The 20,460-nt window shown below is 38.4% G+C and overlaps 1 protein-coding gene across 11 annotated transcripts in view; it reads right to left on the bottom strand.

Moving 5' to 3' along the window:
- The window catches only part of FRY (FRY microtubule binding protein), a 235,033-nt gene that overhangs the window by 107,370 nt on the left and 107,203 nt on the right, over window positions 1-20,460 (bottom strand). For all 11 annotated transcript variants that reach the window (XM_065051450.1, XM_065051454.1, XM_065051440.1 and 8 more), the window contains 6 exons: window positions 12,972-13,025; window positions 4,857-4,996; window positions 2,806-2,896; window positions 2,323-2,402; window positions 2,126-2,206; window positions 892-1,060 (listed from right to left, as the gene is read on the bottom strand). In XM_065051450.1, the coding sequence (XP_064907522.1) occupies window positions 892-1,060; window positions 2,126-2,206; window positions 2,323-2,402; window positions 2,806-2,896; window positions 4,857-4,996; window positions 12,972-13,025 (615 nt within the window). The remainder of the gene's footprint in view (window positions 1-891; window positions 1,061-2,125; window positions 2,207-2,322; window positions 2,403-2,805; window positions 2,897-4,856; window positions 4,997-12,971; window positions 13,026-20,460) is intronic.

Genomic DNA, 20,460 nt, shown 5'->3' with positions numbered 1-20,460 from the left:
TGTCAGTACACGTGTATGTGCATTCCAGTGTCAAATCCTTACTTGTGGGCATCTAACATTGATTTTTTACTCCACTGACACCATCAATAAGCTGATCTTTACATGAGGGTTTATATAAAACATGTATTTTACTGGATGAGTAGCTACAAACCATGTAGTCATGAGGGTGATCCCAAGGGAAAACAAGGGAATAAAAAGGCTAAACTAAATAAACCTGTTGATGGGAACAGAACCCATGGTACATTACCAGCAAGAATGCAGACTTTAAAAATGTTTAAACATAAAAGATTTTACTTCCATTTTACAAAATTATGTAATCTGTTGGTTTAAAGCATTCACGACAGTCCAACTATGCTCTGTACTTGTGGGTCTCACAGAATGTACCCTGCAGGAAGGGGGGTGAAGATGTGGTGGAAGGTGACAACATATCCAAAGAAAATTCTGTCCAGCTTTTGCCTCAATTATTTGTCTCTTCCTTTGTGTTTTTCTGCATTCAAAGTTCCTCTCCTCTCTGTCAACTATGTCAAGGGTGGAAGATTAACTTTGGAGGCAGCGAACAGCTAGGAAGACACAGCTGGGCAGGGACACGGCAAGAAACAGCTCGGGGATGGCAGGGCGGGAGGTCTGGGGTCCACAGAACCAAAACTCTTTTTGTTGGAGGTTGAGATGTAGGGACTAGGGGTACACGGCTGATGAAAAGCTGGCATGGAGTGATACAGTGCAGAGACTGGAGACTGGAGTGCTTAATGTTCAGAAGAAACACAAAGTAGTTGCACATACACTTATGTGGGAATGACATGGAAGATCTATTGAAGTATTACAGGAAAGATAAAGGGAAGACCATCATTCTAAAAGGTTTAGGAACCGCAGTTATCTACTCAAGAATTTTACCTGCATAAACTGAAGAGAAGCTTCAAAGTCCTCCACAGGATACATCTTAATGCGAAAGAATTTCATTCCCATTATAAGACTGATAATGCTTTGAACGACATATGGGCTTTGTTCTTTATGCCGTAACTCTTTTAACTCTGCCATGAATTTCTTCTTTACAGCAGGAAATCTATGAATTCACATTGCTTAGTTACAAAAAAAGTACAGATTCACATTTGAAATGTATTGTAAGGTATATAAGTAGGCAAAAAACTAAAGAAGATTCAATCTTGGTTGTAAAGTATTACACCATTTCAATCAGTATGAGAATAAGTTTATTTTTGTTTTGTTTTCTTTCACTTCTAATAAACTCAGTAAAGAAAACAAAGTATACAGCCTGATCTTAGTCCGTTTGGATAACCACATCTTTCCAATTATTTTCTTACCACACCTCTCTCTTACCTAAGAGCTAACAATATCATTAGCATAACCACCTCAGAGGTTTTTTAAAAATCTAAGATAAAAACATGTTGGCAGGAAGACGCCATTCAGTTGTAGTAACACCTTAGTAAACCACTTCACAGTTGGAGGAGAAAAACAGTATTTATGGAGAACAGGTATGTTTTGTCTTTGACAGTCAACTTGAAGCTTTAGATCCAGATGCCACTTCCCCTTTTGACTTTGACCCAGACAATTTAGAAGCCCAGGTAAGGCCTTAGCTGAAGTCTGTGAACGTCATATGTTTTCCAGGAACTCAACCTGCTTTGGTTACATCAAGTGTCTTCCGTCTTCACTGTGCCATCTGGGCTAAGAAGTGCAGGATGAAGGATTCAGAAGCAGTTGCGCTAAGTTTTAAACTGAAATAAGTGCAGAGAAAATTTTAAATGTTGCTATGTTGGCATATAGCCATTTTTAGGTTTGGCCAGCTAGAGAAAAAATAGCATATAGAATAAACTGTAATTAAAATAGCTCTCTTCAGCCCTCTGGGCTTTCCACAGACGTCATCGCTGAGATAAGAAAAATAATGCTACTGTAGTCTCATAGAATTTATTTAGTATCATTGGACTAGATAGAGAAACGTCTGTGTTTCCCAAGAGTTCTATGCTCTAGGACACCTGGATGAACGGAGCGACAATGAGCTGAAATGATTTATTCCTACACTGCCTTTTAAGAAAGTGGGAAAATCAGAATATTAATATGCTGAGCAAGTCAGCTTCTCAGATTTCCATCATGTGTGGTATTCAATTGTACTTACTTTGCTTGAGCTAGAACACCTATTACTTCTGCATACAAATCTGCAACAATGTGCATATTTCCAGTGTTAGGACCAAGGTACCTAGCAAAAGACAAGAAAGAATTGTAGGCTGAGAAAGTGTCCTGCTTAAACCACTACAACTGAAAAATTCAGCAAATATTTTTTTCATAGAATTTTTGTGTGAATAAGAGCCTTACCCTTCTTTGTATTTAAAGTGCTTGAAAGCCAAGTTAATAACATCATGTACCAAACTGTCTATTACAGGATGAAGTGGAATCTGGAAACACAAAGTAAAACATAACTGGTAGACATATATTACACTTCAAGCTGTATACCTTAGTGCTTCTATTATGCCTGGGTATCTTCCCTACACAAATACGGTATTAGCCAAAATAGCACCTAGCTAACAAAACACTGAAATGAGTCAGCCATGTAAAGTTTATTTAGTACTGAAGATAAATAATTTAGCTCCAAACACTTGGCAAAGCAAAGTCTGTATGAGCACAGAATGCTCTGTATTCTAGACGTGCAAGAAAGACAGCAACAAACAAGCATGCAGTGTGTATCTCCTGTTTTTATTAGACTCTTAAAGATGGAAATAGAAAGAAGAATCCTAAAATTAGGTTGTATTGGTAATTTCCACATTTCCGCTGCTAATGAATAATTGAAAAACTCCATACCTGTTTCAAAACTTCTATTAAAACTAAAGAAAAAATAAAATCAATAGCCAGATCTCTTCTCTCCATTAAATAATCCCTCTGTTGTTCATCACTGCAAAATCAAAACAGGAAACACAATATTTAGACTGTGTGTTGTAATTCACATTATATGCTTCCTCAGTTACACAAATAGAGATAACATGGAATTGTGTTCTACTTTTTAAACTGCAGTCCAGCATTTCAGAAATTAAGGAACTGATAGGCTCTTAAAATCTGTGATGAATAGACCACAACTAACTCATTACTTTTACTTTCTTTCAAATGTTTAAATGTCACTCTCTGTTTCCTCCCTCTTTTTTTCCAGGTTAAGATCAACACAAAACTTTCTCAAAAAAAAACTCAACAAAAGCCAAAAACCCAAAATAAAAACCCAAACACAAAGACAAGCAAACTTTTTGAGTCTATATTCTAACAAATGGATTTAATTTCAATTTCTTTGGTGGTGGCACCATTCAGACAGTTCTCAATTACACTTTGGAGACAAATGTAATAAATTATTTTGTACTATCAAATTCATATTTGGACTTGTACCAACAGAGACCATAACCAAACTACATCCTCTTTTAAAAACTGTTCCAGTGTTATCTTTTTAAAACTTTGGCACCACTTGTTGAATATGCAAACACATTCCTTGTGCAGAACAACACAGAGGAATAAATGCCTGAGGGTGAGTAGCTTGCAACACAAATATGAAAAATATCAATTTGGATCACCTGATCACAGTTTCAAAGTGTACTGAAAAGATAACATGAAATATACAACACTTTTTAAAAATTAAACATTAGCATAGTTCTGCTGGCCATTTGGAGCAGTTACCACTGATTTCAGTGAGATTTTTGTTTCCATAAATTCAGCACAATTCTCATGAACATTAAGAAGTTTAGTGATTTCAGTTGTACTTATGAGCTTCTAGTAAAGCATGCATTTAAGAGTTCTGCTTGATCAGTGATTAAACAAGTTATTTGCATTTTGGTTTCCTTGGTTTCACATTAACTGGAGAAAGGCCTGGTTACATGTTATTTGTGTAACCCTGTCAATCGACAGAGTGGCCTTCGTTCACTGTTAGGCTGACTTTCAACTAGATTTTGGGTGGAGTTCCTGAAGACAGGTCATCCTGTAACAGGCTTCTGTAGTGAGCCGAGAGAAGGAGGCACTTCAAGGCAAGGATTCATCTCACACAAAAGCTGACAGCTAATTGATGAATCATGCCTTCACATTGCCCACTTCCACTGACATAAAGAGTCTGGAAAAGTCTGACTCAGGTTTACGTCTACCTTGGTATTCCAACACTAGCTCCTACCTCTTCTTTCCAGCAACTCTTGCCTTCAGTAGTTACTGGATTAGAATGTAATCCTAACGTGAAGAATTGCCTATGCATTTCCAAACACCAGGTCCACCAGTGTTGATTCTCCTGCTGTTCCATTAAAGTGTGTGTAAATATAGTTTCAAGTAACTGGAAAAACTTTAAATTTGAAGAATACGCCTGTACCAAACTGCCAGATCTCAATAAAAACCAAGAGTAGTCTGTCACCTTATCACTGAGGAACAATTGATATCTTGAGAGATCAATATATTTGGTTTGGGGTCTTTACTTTAGTTTGCTTGTTTGTTTTAAGAGCTAAGTCAACGTTGCTAAAGGTCTTTGACTGATTCACAATCTTTTGGATTGAGGATAAGTGTATGTGAAATTTCTACAACTAAGCAGAAAGCTGGATAAAAAAAATGCTTCAAAGTGTCACAGAATTATTGCCTGCTCACTTGAGTAAAGAAGACAGACACAGTTTATACAAACCAATATTTAAACGACATTACAGCATCCAAAGCAGCAGTAAGAAATGTTTGAACTATCAGATACTGCATCCATCTAGAAGCTGAGAGAAGAGTTCCAGGAACAAGCAGAAAAAAATGACACCTTTCAACCAACTGTAACCTCACAAAAACTGATGGCTGAAATGCAGTATCTTTAATTTAGAATCTATCAATAATGTATGTATGCCTATTTAAAATCATACCTTTTAGATTTAGTGCTTGTTCTTGGTCTGTACTCATGAGATTCATCTTCTATGCCATTCTGTCTTTTATACCAATCAAACAAAGTGCGCAGGATAGAGGGCAGACAATATTCTGAAAGCGAGCTCATTGAGCTTATTACCTACGGGGAAAATACAACAAATCAACTGGTGCTCAATTTCCTCCTCCTCCTTAAAAAATAAAAGTCTACTTCCATGGTTAGACATGTTCTTTCCTGTTTTCATTTCATTTCTGAGATCCATGGTACAAGCAGTGACTTAATATTCTGCATTTCCTGTTGAAAAATAAGCAGAAGTGCAGTAACAGGCAATATGTCTATAGAATCTTTCCATTGATGACACTACAATGCATTAAAATTCTCTATCACAACATACAACACACCAGAAAACTATCTAGTTCTTCAAGGGGCTTATTTCTATTTGTTACATAATGCTGATTTGAGTTTAGACTTCTCTTTTATATAGGAAAATATTTCGTTTCCTGTGTCTTCATGTGCACAAATAAGTAAAACATAGGTTAAAATCAATCCTTAAAACTTCCTGATTAAACAGCTCTAGTGGAACACTGGAAAAGATTACTGCTCACTCCGTATCAACTGTGTCACCCATTACAGAAATGTTATCGAACATGGTACAACTGAACTATCACTTAAACTTTGTATGACAGGAAAGCATAAAACTGCAAAACATGAAAAGATCAAAAGCTAGGGTGAAAAAACCCAGCCCATTATTATACAAGAGGGTTATATAGGTATTGCAACTGAATGTTCACAGCTACAGCATTTGTGTGCATTCTAAGAAAACAACTATTTAAAATAGAAATAAATTACTGATCTGGAGATTTGTGACCACCTCAAGATCATGCAGAGCTTCATCCTGAAAAGTGAAGTGCTGAGGTATGTACTTCATGTCAAGTGCAAAGGTTGTGGCATTACCTCTGTCAGGTTTAGCCGCCTGCTTAAACTTAAGCCAGCACGTTTCAGTGCTCGTGGAACAGTAACAGCAGAGTTTAATGTCTCGTATAGGACCAAGCTTATGCGAAGCCTGTGACTAAGACAAGAGTAAAACTGGGAGACTTAGCACCTCACCTACAATTCCCAAATGTTACTAAAGCCTTAAATGACAACTTCTGTGGATGACAGTTTAGACCAATAACTCTGACCTGTTTTGCAGCTTTTCTGCCTCAGAATTTAACTCATTCACAGTGATGTTGTGGTCTAAAATTAAAAAGACATTTGGAGGATAAAGTAATATTGATCGGATTCAAGTATTATGGCCTAAAATGAAGCACAGAGCACTAGAAAGCTGTAACTGACCCCGTGAAAATAAAGGTTCTATAAAAGTACTATTTCAGGAAAGTTTTCAATCCAGTGTTTCTGATATACTTTTATAGTTGAAATGGGAAACAAGTTCCTGTGGGAGATGGCACGAAGGCACTGCTTGCAGCAGTGACGCGAGGCCTTTGTGAAGAATTACAACAGCAGCCCAGGCTCCATTACACCAAAGCCTTCAAGCACAAGACTTCAGATAAACACTTGGAAGATATGAACCACCCCATGTCAGTGCAAACTATTCACTACTGACTCAGGACACGTAGAGATTCCAATAGCTTCTCTATTGTTTTCTAAAAATTTTTGGTGTAGTACTGGTTGTTAATTATGAAAAGCAGTGAAAAATGGTTTGCTGGGTAAGACTAGAACAGACCTAAATATATTTTAAGAGGTCACAATATTTAACTGTAAGCAAAAAGTTGTTTCAATCATGTCTTCCTGCAAGTTCACCAACATATATATCAATGCTCTTCTCTACATCCCAGCTATGCAATTTCACTCACCACAAAAAGTCAAAGTGGTTCCTGTTCAGTCTCCTCAAGCCACACCTTCTCTGCTGAATTTACAGTGTGTCTCTTTAATAGGGATAAAAAGTCAATACAGCTTTTTTTTTCGATCTTTCTGTCATCGCACTTTTAAGACAGGAAGGAAGGGTGGACTGGGCAAAGACCTGGCTCTCAGGGAGCAGGAAGGGAGGGAAGTCTGGCCAGCGCCTTGGTTACTCAACCCTTTCATTTACTGGAAGTATGTCCAGGAGGGAGATGAATCCCAGCTCTGTGCTGCTCCTGAAAGGGAGTGCACAGATGTACAAGTGTGTCCTTGTTGGACAAATGATCATGTTCTTCCATCATAAATGAACTACCTACTGTATGGCTTAAGGATAAGAAAGCTGCACAAATACAGAGCTGTTTAAAACTTGTGTTCACAGAGCATTAAATATACTTTATGTAAATGCTTAATATTTATTTTGGACTAATATACAAGGGTAAACTTAATGAAAATTCCACCCAGATAGTTTGCTACACTTTATATACTTTCATGAAAGTCTTGCTATATTGTCAAAATACAAATACTAGAAATGTTTCCACTAAGAGCAGATAGATGCTGATTATTTTTTTATTTCACAGACGAATTCCTGCGTGCTTTAACAGCAAATAACTGCATTCAATTTCCAACAGGATATTTAATTTCTTGGCTCTGCATTTTTTTCATATAACGTATAAGTCAGCATGTAGATTAAATGTGTATTTTATTGCCATTTTAATAATGCAGAATTGCAGTAGTTCATTTTCTCACTTAGGTTTGTTTTGTTTTGTTTTTTTAATCTATTATTTGCATAGTATCTGCATATTCTGCCTTCAAATTGTCATCGTGCAGATTCCACATAATATACGTTAGGAATGAGATTTTGCACTTTCTATCAACGCTACTGGAGCAGATTTGATGAACATTGTCTTAGCTGTATTTAGGATACTCATAGACATGAAATAAGGTCTTCCCTTCATTCAACATCTTTTCCACATCATGCATTTCTATAACAAAGCCTCATAACTACAAACAATATAGGCTCAAGGAAAGTAACAGCTGCAATGAGCCCCCCCTCTCATTGAAAACAACAGCAAAACTCTCATGGACCAGAGTAACGCCAGGATTTCATGTGCAATATATGCAATTGAGGAGTTAACATTTTCTGTTCCAAGTTCTCCAGACTGGGGCAGGGGGAAGGTGGAGAGATGAACTGCCATAAGCAGTCATCAAAGCAGGTACAGGCTCTAATTCTGTTAGATCCTTTGAGACAAACGTTTTTTTCTGGTAATGACAGATTTCTAGACAAGCCAACTCTAATTGAAAAACCTGTAAAAGGAAACATTAGGAGCAAGTAATGCAGTTATGTTTGTTTGGATCTCCTTTCACTCACACCTTTGTTCTAAGCATTTTTTTGGACACTGCTATGAAATTAAATCTCCCTGGGAACCAATTTTCATTTATGACCTTGGTTTTCTGAGTAAAAAAATGACGATTTTTTTTAATATAATAATTTTGTAGATGGTAATTTCACCTTCTTTGCTTATCCATTAGCAATTTTTAGAGCTGTTTTACTGTCTGGATAACAGTTTACATGGAAACTTATTCATTTCTAGTGTGCACCAGGGTCAGTTCTGAACATGTTACCTTTAATTTTGCCTTCAGATTAACTTCTTTACACATTGCTTGAACCCAAACCTCTGATCAGGAGCCAAAGGTTGTTCTATGACCCTGTCGACAACATTCATGATACTTGCTCTGCCATGGGCCCTTCTGCTGGTGAAGAAGGACAATGCCTAAAACGCAGGGAAAGGGAAACCACAATAGGAGCCAAGCGCAGTGCCACTGCTATGATGATGATACCGTTATTCACGACATCTAACAAATGTAATACTGGATGGGATCAATTATCAACATGTCATTTACCACATTTAGGCTGGTATGAAAAAGGGACACTTACTTATTCATTAGTATGCCACTTAGTGTCTTATTTATATTTGTATTTTTCACACTTTTTACTATTACTCATTTTTGTTTTCCTGGTTTTAGCTTGACCAATTTTTTGTTTCCATCTCCTAAAAGTATTTAAACATTAAATGTTTTTGCTTTCCAATCCATATTCTCCAACCTAGTCCCCTTATAAGAAGAAAGTAAGATAATTAAAACAAGCACAAATTTTTTCACAGTTTATACTGAAACTCCTGCAGCAGGCACCTCATACATAGTTTCATATGAAAATTAAACCTTGCTGTTAATTTTTCACTTTCATGGCCAAAATATTACATTCATTTTGTGTTTTCATACAGAAAAATGTCTGCAGGTTGGTCCAAAATTACACAGTGCCCTTTTTCTGCCTCCAGCGATGTCAGTTCACAGAGCATTTATCTACCACGGTAAGAACAGAAAGATACTTCATCAGGGGCTGACAAAAGACTAATAAAAATGTTTCCTTGGGTGAGGATAAGCCTCTTGGATAATTATGGGGTTTTTCACCCTAGCTTTTGATCTTTTCATGTACTGTGACTTTATGGTTTCCTGTGAAAGGAAGTTTAAGTCATAGTTCAGTAGTACAATGTTTAATAACATTTCTGTAATTGAGAACACAGAGCATGCTGATGCTGGAGCAGTGATGCTCTTTGCCAACAGGCAACTAGAGCTGTCAAACCAGGAACTTTTAAAACGTGATTTTACATATACTATAAAGATATTTAAAACCATATGAAAAAAACTACATAACTTCTTGTATATTATTTTTATATACATGCGCGCCTACAAAGGAAAATACAGTCAGTGTAAGGAATCTAGTTTGTTAGTCTAATGGTGAGAGATTCTGCAAGTCAGGATAAGTGAGATGACTTCATACATTGCTCAAGACACTAAGATGAGTCTGAGGAGGGTGATGCAATTGGCTGCCAGACGGAGCCCACAGGACAATACTCTGCCTGGCAGGAGACACCGACATCCATATGGAGAGAACCAGCTCTGCCTGCGCGCAGGCAGGTCCTGAGACGCTGGATCCATCACCACCACCACAACCAGCATTACTCCTAAAATGGTGTTTGAGAACAGGCAGGAAAAGATGCTGCTTCTCAGAGAGCCGGAGACGAAGCTCTTTAGGGGAAGTAAGCAATGCTTTCATCATTGTTTTAAATGGTTTGGGGGTTTCAATGTTAAACCTGATGCCGATTACTCTGAGTAGCTAAACTTTAATTCTACTCATTGTAAGTTACTGCAAAAGGTTTTTTCTGGCTCTTTTTTTCCACCTTTGAAACTGACTTGAAACAGGCAATGTTTAAATCAGGTGATGTGTTACTTTTGCTGGTTTTTAATTTACAGTTAGAAGATGCAGCTCAGGTACTTTAAAGTGACTAGTGACCTGGTCACTTCAGCATCACCTCTCAATTTCATTCAAATTGAACAAAGATAATTTTTATAAAGTCCAAAAAAGAAAATGGAGTTTCTTTGACAGTGTGTCACTTTTGATGCCTTAAAATTGAAAGTCAAAGTTATTAGACACCCCTTGAAATTGTTTGTTCATAGGGAGATTCCAATTGCTTCTGTATTGTGTTGCCTTTCCTGGTCTTCCTTCATCCCACAGACTCTTTAAATAAATAACTTAAAAACTGAAACTTAAAAGCACATGCTCTCTTACTTGGACTTTAGTATCATGTGGAATCATGATCTTCAGAGTTTTCCAGGTAGACTACAACTTCAATATCAGCAAATTTATCCATACTTTCTTGACAACTTGATAATACTGACACGCTACCATTTGCAAAACAGCTTTACAATACTGAGATGTACTGACCTAATGTACCAAGTGAAACCTGCCAAGTAAAGAAAGTCTTTTTGCTCTTTTTGTCTCCACTCTAGCTGAGTTCTATCAAATCTCTACTGTACATTAGAAATTTTTTAATGAAAATCTAATTACAATTTACCTGATCTAAAATGATTTTGGTAAATATGAACAGGCCCATCAGCCAGGTTCAGGTTCCATCTCCCAATTACAGGCATACATCAGTCCCTGGAGTACTAGAACACCTCAAAATGATTGTGCTGTTCAAGCAGAAAACAGTGTGAAACTTGAAAAGGGAAACATTCCCAACAACTCAGGCTGAGGCAGACACTTGGAAAATTTCAATCTGAATAGTCTGGAAAATTTCAAGGAACTGAAAACAAGGTTTTCTGACAGGACGTCTCAGGCAATCTCAGCTTTATTGTTTTCTGTCAACTCTACACTCAGGTAGCACTCTAGATATGCAGTTAGAAATATATAAAAACGTTGTGTATAGCAAAATTTGCCTTTGTTTTTTGTCTGCATCTGTTGTACTGTTTGTTTGGGTTATTTTCCCCCCCAGGATTCAGACTAAATTGCTACAGTAGGAAATACACAGTTGTTCCACTCTAGAAACCATTTCCTGTTCTCATTAAGTGATCTTGATTTAACTGTTCAGTTTGCTGTCTACTTACCAGTAACTTGGAGAAGCATAAGTCTTCCAATTCTTCCTCGCAAAGGGCCACAATTTGCTTAACCATGAATATTTAATCAACTCATGGCCACCCATTACGTGTTTGTTTAACACACTGCAGGAACAGTATCACAAGGTTTGCATTTGGGTGGTTTAATTTGTTTTTCTTTCCCATTTATGTGTGACACTCTTTCCACAGGAAGGAAAAAAAAATATATATATATATAAAACTAAGGTCAGAATACCACAAAAAAATTCATTAGGCAGCTCAGGAGTACTGACAAAGCAGGCTCCTTCAGGCTCCAGCGGGGTCTCTGTGGTCAGCAAGGCAGGCAGGGTGCAACGCAGAATTCCTACCACTCACCGCTGGCTCTGAACAGCCCTCTGAGCAGGCAGCCGCTCCCCAAAATGCAGCTACAGAAACACCTAGAAAGTGTTGCTTTGTCAAGCTAAAATCATAAAGCGAGCCTTTGTAAGCACCAGTGGGGTCTCACACAGCATCTCTGGTTTGGGTGCCATGTATCTCAATACGTGTTAAATTCATTTGAGGTTCCGAAGTCCTACTCGTACCCGACTGCTCTCCTGAAGTTTAGATAATCAATACGGTACCTGCAGCTTATGGCATCAGCCACAGCTGCTTTCAGAGTTGCTGCTGTTGCTGCTGCTTCTGCTGTGTCTTTCTGTCGTGTATTCCCGGCACAGCTGGCAGCACAGCTGTGCGGGCAGCCATGGAGGTGGCAGCAATGGTGACAGGAATGGTGGCAGCAATGGCAGCTCAGGCAGGAATGGCAGAGCAGCAAATAACTTCACTGCTTATGATACAACTTGGGTTTATGTCTGCTCTTGTGAATGACTTTAGTAAGTTTTGGCATTCTTTATGCAACCTAAACTCCTTAACACTTATCATTCTTTACCTCAAAAATAGGTTACTTATGCAGGAATTTTCTCTAGATGCGCCCCCCACCTTTTGTTTTTAAGAAACAGACTGCTGACAAAAACTAATTTTCTTATGCCATCATTAAAAGGTGTGTATACTGCTGTTGGTTTTATTTTTATACTTGTCCCATTTCCCTTACATAACCAATTTATTAATGTAATGCCAGACACAAATTCCATTCTATTAATTACAATTTTACTGTTTTATTAAATAAAATCTAATTTATGATATAAATTCTATTTTAAATTATTTTCCTCTGTCAACCATTTTTCTCTAATCATTATTTACCTTGTCGTATATAGGCATTTATCTTGACAACTGAATTTATGCTTAATTTTAAATACAACAGGTTGGCACAGCCTATGTGAAGTGCAGCACACATGTAAGTCATGCTGGGTCACAGATACAGAGACAAAATAGACTGATGAGACTGATGGCAATGACAATGATTCTAAAGGCTCTCACATTAACCATACAAGAAACCCCACAAAAGCAAGATTGAAGGCCACATGCCTGTTTCAAAAACCATGTATTCTGAAAAGATACCAAGTTTGCTTCAAAATCAGGGAAAACAGCCAGGAAATAATACATTTGCCTAATACACTCTAAAAAGCAAGAGGCTAATAGAAAAACAATATTCAGCTTGAAAACAATGGAAAAGTCCTCCTAATTTAAAATCAAGGATGGTTAGGCAAAGCACTCATAATTCTACCAAAGTGCGTTGAGAGATATTGCTTTTGCGGTATTCAACAACAGCATAAGGTCACTAAACTGCCTTTCAAGCATTTGTCCTACAGCCTGAGGAACAGAAATAATGTAATTTCAAGTGTCTTACTTGATCAAACTGGGGGTCTTCTCCTCTTTGCAAAGATTTGGTCAGTGGCTTCTCCTAAAAGAAAAGATATTAAATATGTATTACTTAACATCAATACTATGATATATTCCATTAACTCTATTATTTTTCTGATAGACTTCTGCTCACTTAATTTGCTTCCTGATCTGATCCGTTTCATGCTGGAGGTACTGTTTGTTTCATATGCAAAGAAGACCTCTGCATACGTATGACCTAATAGTGACAGAGTCTTTTTTATCTCCCCAAGAAAGAGAAGGATTAACCATTTATTACACCTGAGTTACCTGGTGCTCACTATGACGATAAATTCCTTCAAAATCCTAAAAAAGCAGTCAGTATTTCCTCCAAAATGTAACTAAGGAGATCAATTTAGCTACATGCTGTAGTGCATCATGCAGCATATACTGAAGGAAAGGTGATTTTTAGAAGAAACAAATATCATAGAGTACATTTTTAAGGAAGATAATTGTGGAAAAAATGGCTGTAATAGCTCTACGCCCCCAAAAAAAAGAAGAAGAGGAAGGGGAGGGAAAAAAAAAAAGGAAAGGAAAGGAAAGAAGGAAAGGAAAGGAAAGGAAAGGAAAGGAAAGGAAAGGAAAGGAAAGGAAAGGAAAGGAAAGGAAAGGAAAGGAAAGGAAAGGAAAGGAAAGGAAAGGAAAGGAAAGGAAAGGAAAGGAAAGGAAAGGAAAGGAAAGGAAAGGAAAGGAAAGGAAAGGAAAGGAAAGGAAAGGAAAGGAAAGGAAAGGAAAAAGAAGAAGGCATTTTTTTAATAGAAGCAAATTTTCAGGATATATTCTCAGAATATCTGGGAAGGCCAAAGGGAACTGCCCAGCTCAGAAATCTGAGTCCCCACATGTGAACATCCATTCACCTTTACAGCTTTTATTGCCAAGCAGGCTCAGTTTCTGAGGCATGTAGAAGTACACGGTTCAGGATTCTAGATATAAGCAACAGTATACAAAACATGAATCTCTTAAACCACAATTAAAATAAAGAATACATGAAGGCAGATGACAGTCTGACAAATATGTCACCGTCATGGTCACGATTCTGCACTACTCTTGCTGGTGTCTGAAATGTGCCAGTGCCTTATTCTTCTGTAAATCACGCGTCTTTCTTCTCCTACAGCTGCAAGATTGGGCCTCTCCCACCAGCTCAGCATGAGATTTGCTGTTCAGCTTTCAGCAAACTATTACACTCATCAGCATCTGTTAATGTATCAGGCAAAATACCATCACTGCCAGGGGATGAGAGACACAAAACAAAGAAATCTGTAAAACCACTAAGACAATGGAGCGGAAAGAATTGAGGCAGTCCAAAGATTTCTATTATTTAACGTTTCTCTCTGGAGAAAATGTTGTCCAGTATAATCTGCCGACTGATTTTGAAATTAATTATGCTTATCCACTTGTAATGCCAGCTGGCAAGGAGGGTGGCTGCAGGGTGACCGCAGTATCCCCTGACTACCTTCCAAATAGAAAAATCAACAAAATGTTTTCTGCTGCGTCACTGATTTATCCAGGACGGTCATTAATATTTTTCATTGTCACTCTAAAGTGACTCCTCCAGGTTACACTGAGGGCACAACAACTACTAATTAGAACTTTATGACAGATTGCTGGTAATGAACAGACAGAGTGAATCTTGTAGCTCAGAATCAGACGTGTGACACCACCCCACCCGCGTCCCCCTCATTCAGTAACTGGGTGCTACCCTACCTAGTCCTGTCCCATGGGAGGACAATACTTCTTTTGTCTATTGTTGCACACTGAAAAGGATAGCAGATAACATTTCAAAAGCAGTGTTCAACTTATACCAAAGGAAAAAGATTCTTGAGTTTTCGTGGGTCCTGGACAAATTAACGCAATTAGTGCAGTTTAGGAAAACAAAACAAAAAGAAAACAACACCACCAACAACAAGAAAAAAACCAACAAAACTAACAGACAACCTTTTTCTTTTGTTTTTAATTAAATATCTGATTCTATCACAGAAGACTTGTGTTACCACAGAGAAGAAGTTTCTTACAGTCTGTTTCAATAAAAAGTGCTTCAGCATCCAGAAGCTTTGTGTTCCTGTGCCTGACACTGCAATGCTTGGCTCTCAGAGAAGTATCTAAAACCCTGCAGAAATGCATTCAGTGTTTCAGGCAGAAATAAGGTATGGGATTCTTTGTCACATGCTTATCTGTAAAGTGGACACAATTAAACATGACGAATCATGCTCTGGGAACTCAGGTCTGGGACTGCAATCCTACCAATGTCCCAGTCACCTGTCCCTTGTCTCTGGGAGCGCACAGACCTCACAAATAACTTCAGTTTCTGATGATGATGTTCCCCAAGGGCTACGCTTCTGAGGTAGTGAAGATCTCTCCATTTTGAGAAGGTAAAAGAACTCATCTCTTGCCCTCTTATAGGCAACTAAACCAGGGCTTCCCAAACTGTGGTACATTCAACTAAAGAAAACATTCACAGGCTGTGCAACAGACTTGGTGGCAGCAGGAGGCAGCAGGGATGGAGATCAGCCAAGGACACCTAGCAAAAGCCAGGAAAGGTTCTGCTACCTTAACTTCTCTCCAGCCTATGGCTTTAACTGAGGCCTTTTTCTTCCCTTCATCCCATCCTGCGTTTACTGCTGTTCGTGCCAACTGCCCTCTCCTTGTGCTCCTGCCAGGCAGCAGCTGCTCCTGCAGCTGCCTCTGCCTCCCTGTCCTCCCCCGGCTGGGCTGCTGCCCCCGCTGCTTTTTCCTTGACTCTTCTCCAGTGTAGTGCAGCCACTGTCCCTGCCTGCAGCCACTGTCCTGCCTGCAGCCACTGTCCCTTTCTGCAGCCACTGTCCCTTTCTGCCGCCACAGCATCCACGGCTCAGCCGGGTGGGACTCATCCAGACCCTGGGCAGCCCAGTGTCTCTGCACATACCCGCCAGCCGGGAGTGGGGTGCCCATGTCAGAGCAACTCATTGTAGCCCTGCAGTTAGTGGCAATAACCACAGAAAATTGTATTTTGGGCTTGGAGATTGAAGAAAACTCAAAGTAGAAGTTATTCCCTTTACTACTAGTGATGAGTACTGAATAGGTAATGAACTGAATAAATATGAAGGGCCAGACACAAATATGTTTTTTTGTGTCTAAGTGCTCCTAAAATATAAAAGAATCATAGGATCACAGAATCCTTTCAGTTGGAAGAGACCCTCAGGATCACCGGGTACAACCATAACCTAACTCTAGCACTAAACCATGTCCCTAAGAACCCCGTCTAAACACCTTTTAGACACCTCCAGGGATGGTGACTCCACCAATTCCCTGGGCAGCCTGTTCCAGTGCCTGACAACCTTTTTCAGGAAGAAATGTTTCCTAATGTCCAACCTAAACCTTCGCTGGCACAACTTGAGGCCGTTTCCTCTCATCCTCAGTTGCTACTCAGATGATTGCTTGCATGATGGGTGTAACAAGTGACCATGTCAGGAAGACACTGCTGAGTAAATCCGCGGACAGCTCAGCCACGTGCATGCGCTTCAGGTTTCCTTTGAAAACAGCATTTTTTTCTTTATACAATCATTTCCTCTCATCTACTGTAAACAACTTGCCTATTCCAGACCACCTAGTTCTGATATACTTACAAATCTTAGCATTTCATTTTATACAGTACTTTCAACATAGTTGCTATGGCAGCTACTATATAAAATATATTCATATGCATGGTAGACATTTTCAGTATATACCAAAGGTTTGAAATAAATAACTTACGCTTATTTTATGGATAAAATAAACATTTAATCCAATTCCTTGTATTCCTTAAACACGTGTTCATTAGAGCATAAGCAAAACAGCGCTGGGTGCGCGGGGGATTCACTCCGCCCAACACGCACACCTTTAAACAATAAAAAGTGTGCTTAAATACAGTAAAGTATTACATATTCATAATGACCCCAGGAACGCCTATACATATTCATAACCTTTCCCCGCTTCTGATTAAAATGAGTCTCAGATAACCATTTCCATAGACCCTCCCCTGTTGCGCCTGCGCAGTGCCACTTGGTGAATTTGAGGAGGGGTCTTTGGGGGTCTTTGGATGAAGGCTCCTTCAGCTTCATCACAGTGAACTTTTTACCTTTGGCTCATTATGTTGAATTGACTGGGACCCAAGCTGCCAAGTTGAATGAAACCAGACTGGCGCCCCCTTTTGCTGTAAATCTTCGTTATCTTGTCTCCTCAAGTTTACAGCTAGGTGCAGTAAAACTTCTTATCTTGGCATTCGGTGGGGTTCTGTTCTTCTTAACATAAAGCTCTAAACTAAGCATTTATTGTGTGACTAAGCCTTAAAGTGTTAGTTCGTTAGTAGGCACCCATTATAAGTTTAGTTAACCCTTAAAATGTTAGTTCCCTCTGTCAATATAACTTCATAAGCAAGTTTCATAACTTTTTACATAGAACTTAACCACGTTTTTCCAGGTTCAGAGCCCGTGCCTCATTTGGTTATATCTGTAAACATTAAACATCTTAGCACGAATCACAACTGCATTTTTCACAGGTTCAAGACTGGTGAAGACAAGGTTAAAAGGTCTAATAAAGTGAAATTGCCTCTGAGTAACAGATTCCATAGCAGTCTGTTTACCCTGGAGATATGCTTAAAGTATTTTAAAAAAATCTTAAAAATGTTTTCAGCCTCAAAGCACTATTATTTTTTTAATTTTCTTGCCCACCCAATTCAGAAATGGCAAAGAGGCCCTTTTCTACTACAAGTTGATTCTCTTTGAGTCTCTGTAGCTATAATATATTCTACAGAAATGCCTTCAAAATCTCGGATAAATAGGCAGGTTGAATTTGGAGCCAAAGCCCACAACGACAAAATATGAATAAATAAAGTTTTGAATTATCTGAAAGAGCCCGTAGCTTTCTGGGCTATAAAAAACATCAGAAAATTTCAGAAGAATGTACTCTCAGTAATAACATTTCCATTTTTCATCAGTAAGTTAAACATCCTTATTTCTTGTTTGAAGTGTTGCCTTCAATTGTGTACTCCGTATTTGTTCACACTGGAAACTCCCATGACATGAACACACATTTGAGATAAGGAGTAAAGATCAGCAAAGAAAATTCTACATTTAATCTTTGAAGCTACCGTTTTTCAATACAGCTCTTGAAGCTTTTTGCATCGCCAATGCTTACAAAACAAAATGCTCACCTAAAAATTAATTTCCTTCCTCTGCCCTATTGCTGTTGGGAAAACACTAACAGAACATAATAAAATAGAATAAACTGAATGTGCAATGGCAAATGTATATTCTATCACATTTGCACACATTAACTAAATATAATATTTATAATTTATCTAAAAAATAAGAAATCAGTCAAACCCCCTATTCGCATAGGCACACTAAAACATTTCTCCAGGGACTATTAGCTCACTTTAACGGCTAACATATTAATGCTTTTTCAGGGCTGCTACACAAATATAATTGTATAAATTTACAGAGGAATAGCTTTTCCTGACCACCTGTCATAGAACTGAGTGGTCAGGGAAACATGAAAACAAAAGGATGTTGTAGTGCCCATTAAGCTTCACTATGTCACCATAATGGTATATAATGCCCCTAAAAGTTATTTCTAACCTCAGCAACCATTAGGCACGTTATTCCTACTGAACTAGGACTGCTGACTGTATTACTGACTGAGATAAAACACTTTGTTTTGTAAGAGCAGGGAGAATGCACGGATATTTTGACACAAAATGTAACTTCTGCACTGCAAGCTAAAAAGCAGCCACGGTGAATTGTCTGCTGGGATGGAAGAGCTACCTGAAGGAAACAGCAGAAGAATGGACCTTTCCATGTAAAATGGAGCAGACATAGAACATATTCAACTACTACAGCTAAAATACATACAAAATGCTTGTAAGCACAGTCTTAAGCACCAAGAAGTCCCCATATGTAATTCTGTCCTGCTTAGGATAAATCATCACGTAAGCCTCAAAATAAATTAAACATCTTTGTATTGTATTCTTTTTAGCAGGAAGGGATGGTGGTGTTTTGTAGGAAAAGGTCTGCTCCAAAAATATCTTGATCAAACATGCTAAATTTTTAATTTTGCCATTTTGCACAAAGATCAGAAAACACATCACTGTCAATCTTGTGCTGGTGTGGTGTGTAAGGCCGTCTCTGTATCACACAGGACAAAATGCCACAATGCCAATTTGCTTCCAAAGGCTGGGCAGGCAAAACTTTATTCTGCTGCCCCACCAGCCTGTTCCTCTGAAGGGGCCGGTTTGTCCCTCTGGTCCCTGCCCCATTTGGGCTGGGGCTCCTGCCTTCTCCCTCTGCTGATCCTGCTTGGAGCGCGTCCATGCAGCTGAACCTGCAAGTGTTTGCTTCTTTTTTCCCCTCTCAAAAATGGGTAGAACAGTCTATGGTCCCATTAAAAATACTGTTGTACTGAAAATAGTTCTAAACTTCCTGGGAAATAATTTTCATCTCTCATTTTTTACTATTTGGGAATTCCCGCCCCACCCCACGAAGACTAGTTCATTTATACCTAAGCAATTAAGAAAGTCAAGTTTTTTGACTCAAAAGCACAATCTGCTTACTCTGATAGTTTCTCAAATGTCCCCACCTGGAACTTGTATGAAACAGGCAATTAGTGGCCTGTTTTCACAGCCGTTCTTTGCAAGTCAGCGGGTCCTTGTGCATGAAAATATAAATTGCCAGTTCAGTGGATGACAACAGAAACTATGATTTCTCTTGTTGCTCTGCTGCTCAGCAACAAATAGCTGCTAAAGTTCTCTTTCAAAAGAAGACTCTGTCAGTGACCATAGTATACAGACAGTAAAATAAACAGAAAGGGGCATTTCCTTTATTAACCTTTGAAATACTAAGCATGCACCAAAAGGAAATTCTAAATGCAAACATGATTCAAAAATATATGATAATACAGCTTCAAGAAAATACCACGACTCCACATAAGACAAAATTATAGACTTCAAAAATGTTACAGAAAACTCTGATGAACTTCATGTAGCTTTGGAAAATTAAGTAAAAAAGCAATGTTAATTGTACATGGTATTTCATATGGAGAAGAAAACCATATTTTAATTGGATGTGAAATACATGTAAAAATATTCTACATCTCTCGTAAATTTTTATTTTAGCTAGCTCAGGTCAAAAACATACTTGTCATTATATTTATTGCATAAAAATAATGAAAGGTGCTTGTTTAGAAGACAGGTTCAGTATTACTCAGTCTATTCTTCCTGCAATTGCTCTTATCTTTGTCACCACTCTTCTGTTTTGCTCACGTGGAAAACAATGTGCCCAGCATTACTGTACTGCTAAATACAAAACTATGTAAGAAAACAACAGTTCAGCTTCAAACACAGGTTTTCAGTCACTGGCTCTGACTCTTGCCTCTTTGGCACCCACATCTTGTAGTGTTCTGCTTATGGCATCCCATCAGGTATTACAGGATGATTTTTGTCTTAT

Source organism: Columba livia, chromosome 1, assembly GCF_036013475.1.
Source record: "Columba livia isolate bColLiv1 breed racing homer chromosome 1, bColLiv1.pat.W.v2, whole genome shotgun sequence".
NCBI lineage: Eukaryota > Metazoa > Chordata > Aves > Columbiformes > Columbidae > Columba > Columba livia.
This window is presented reverse-complemented; position numbering and strand designations above follow the sequence as displayed.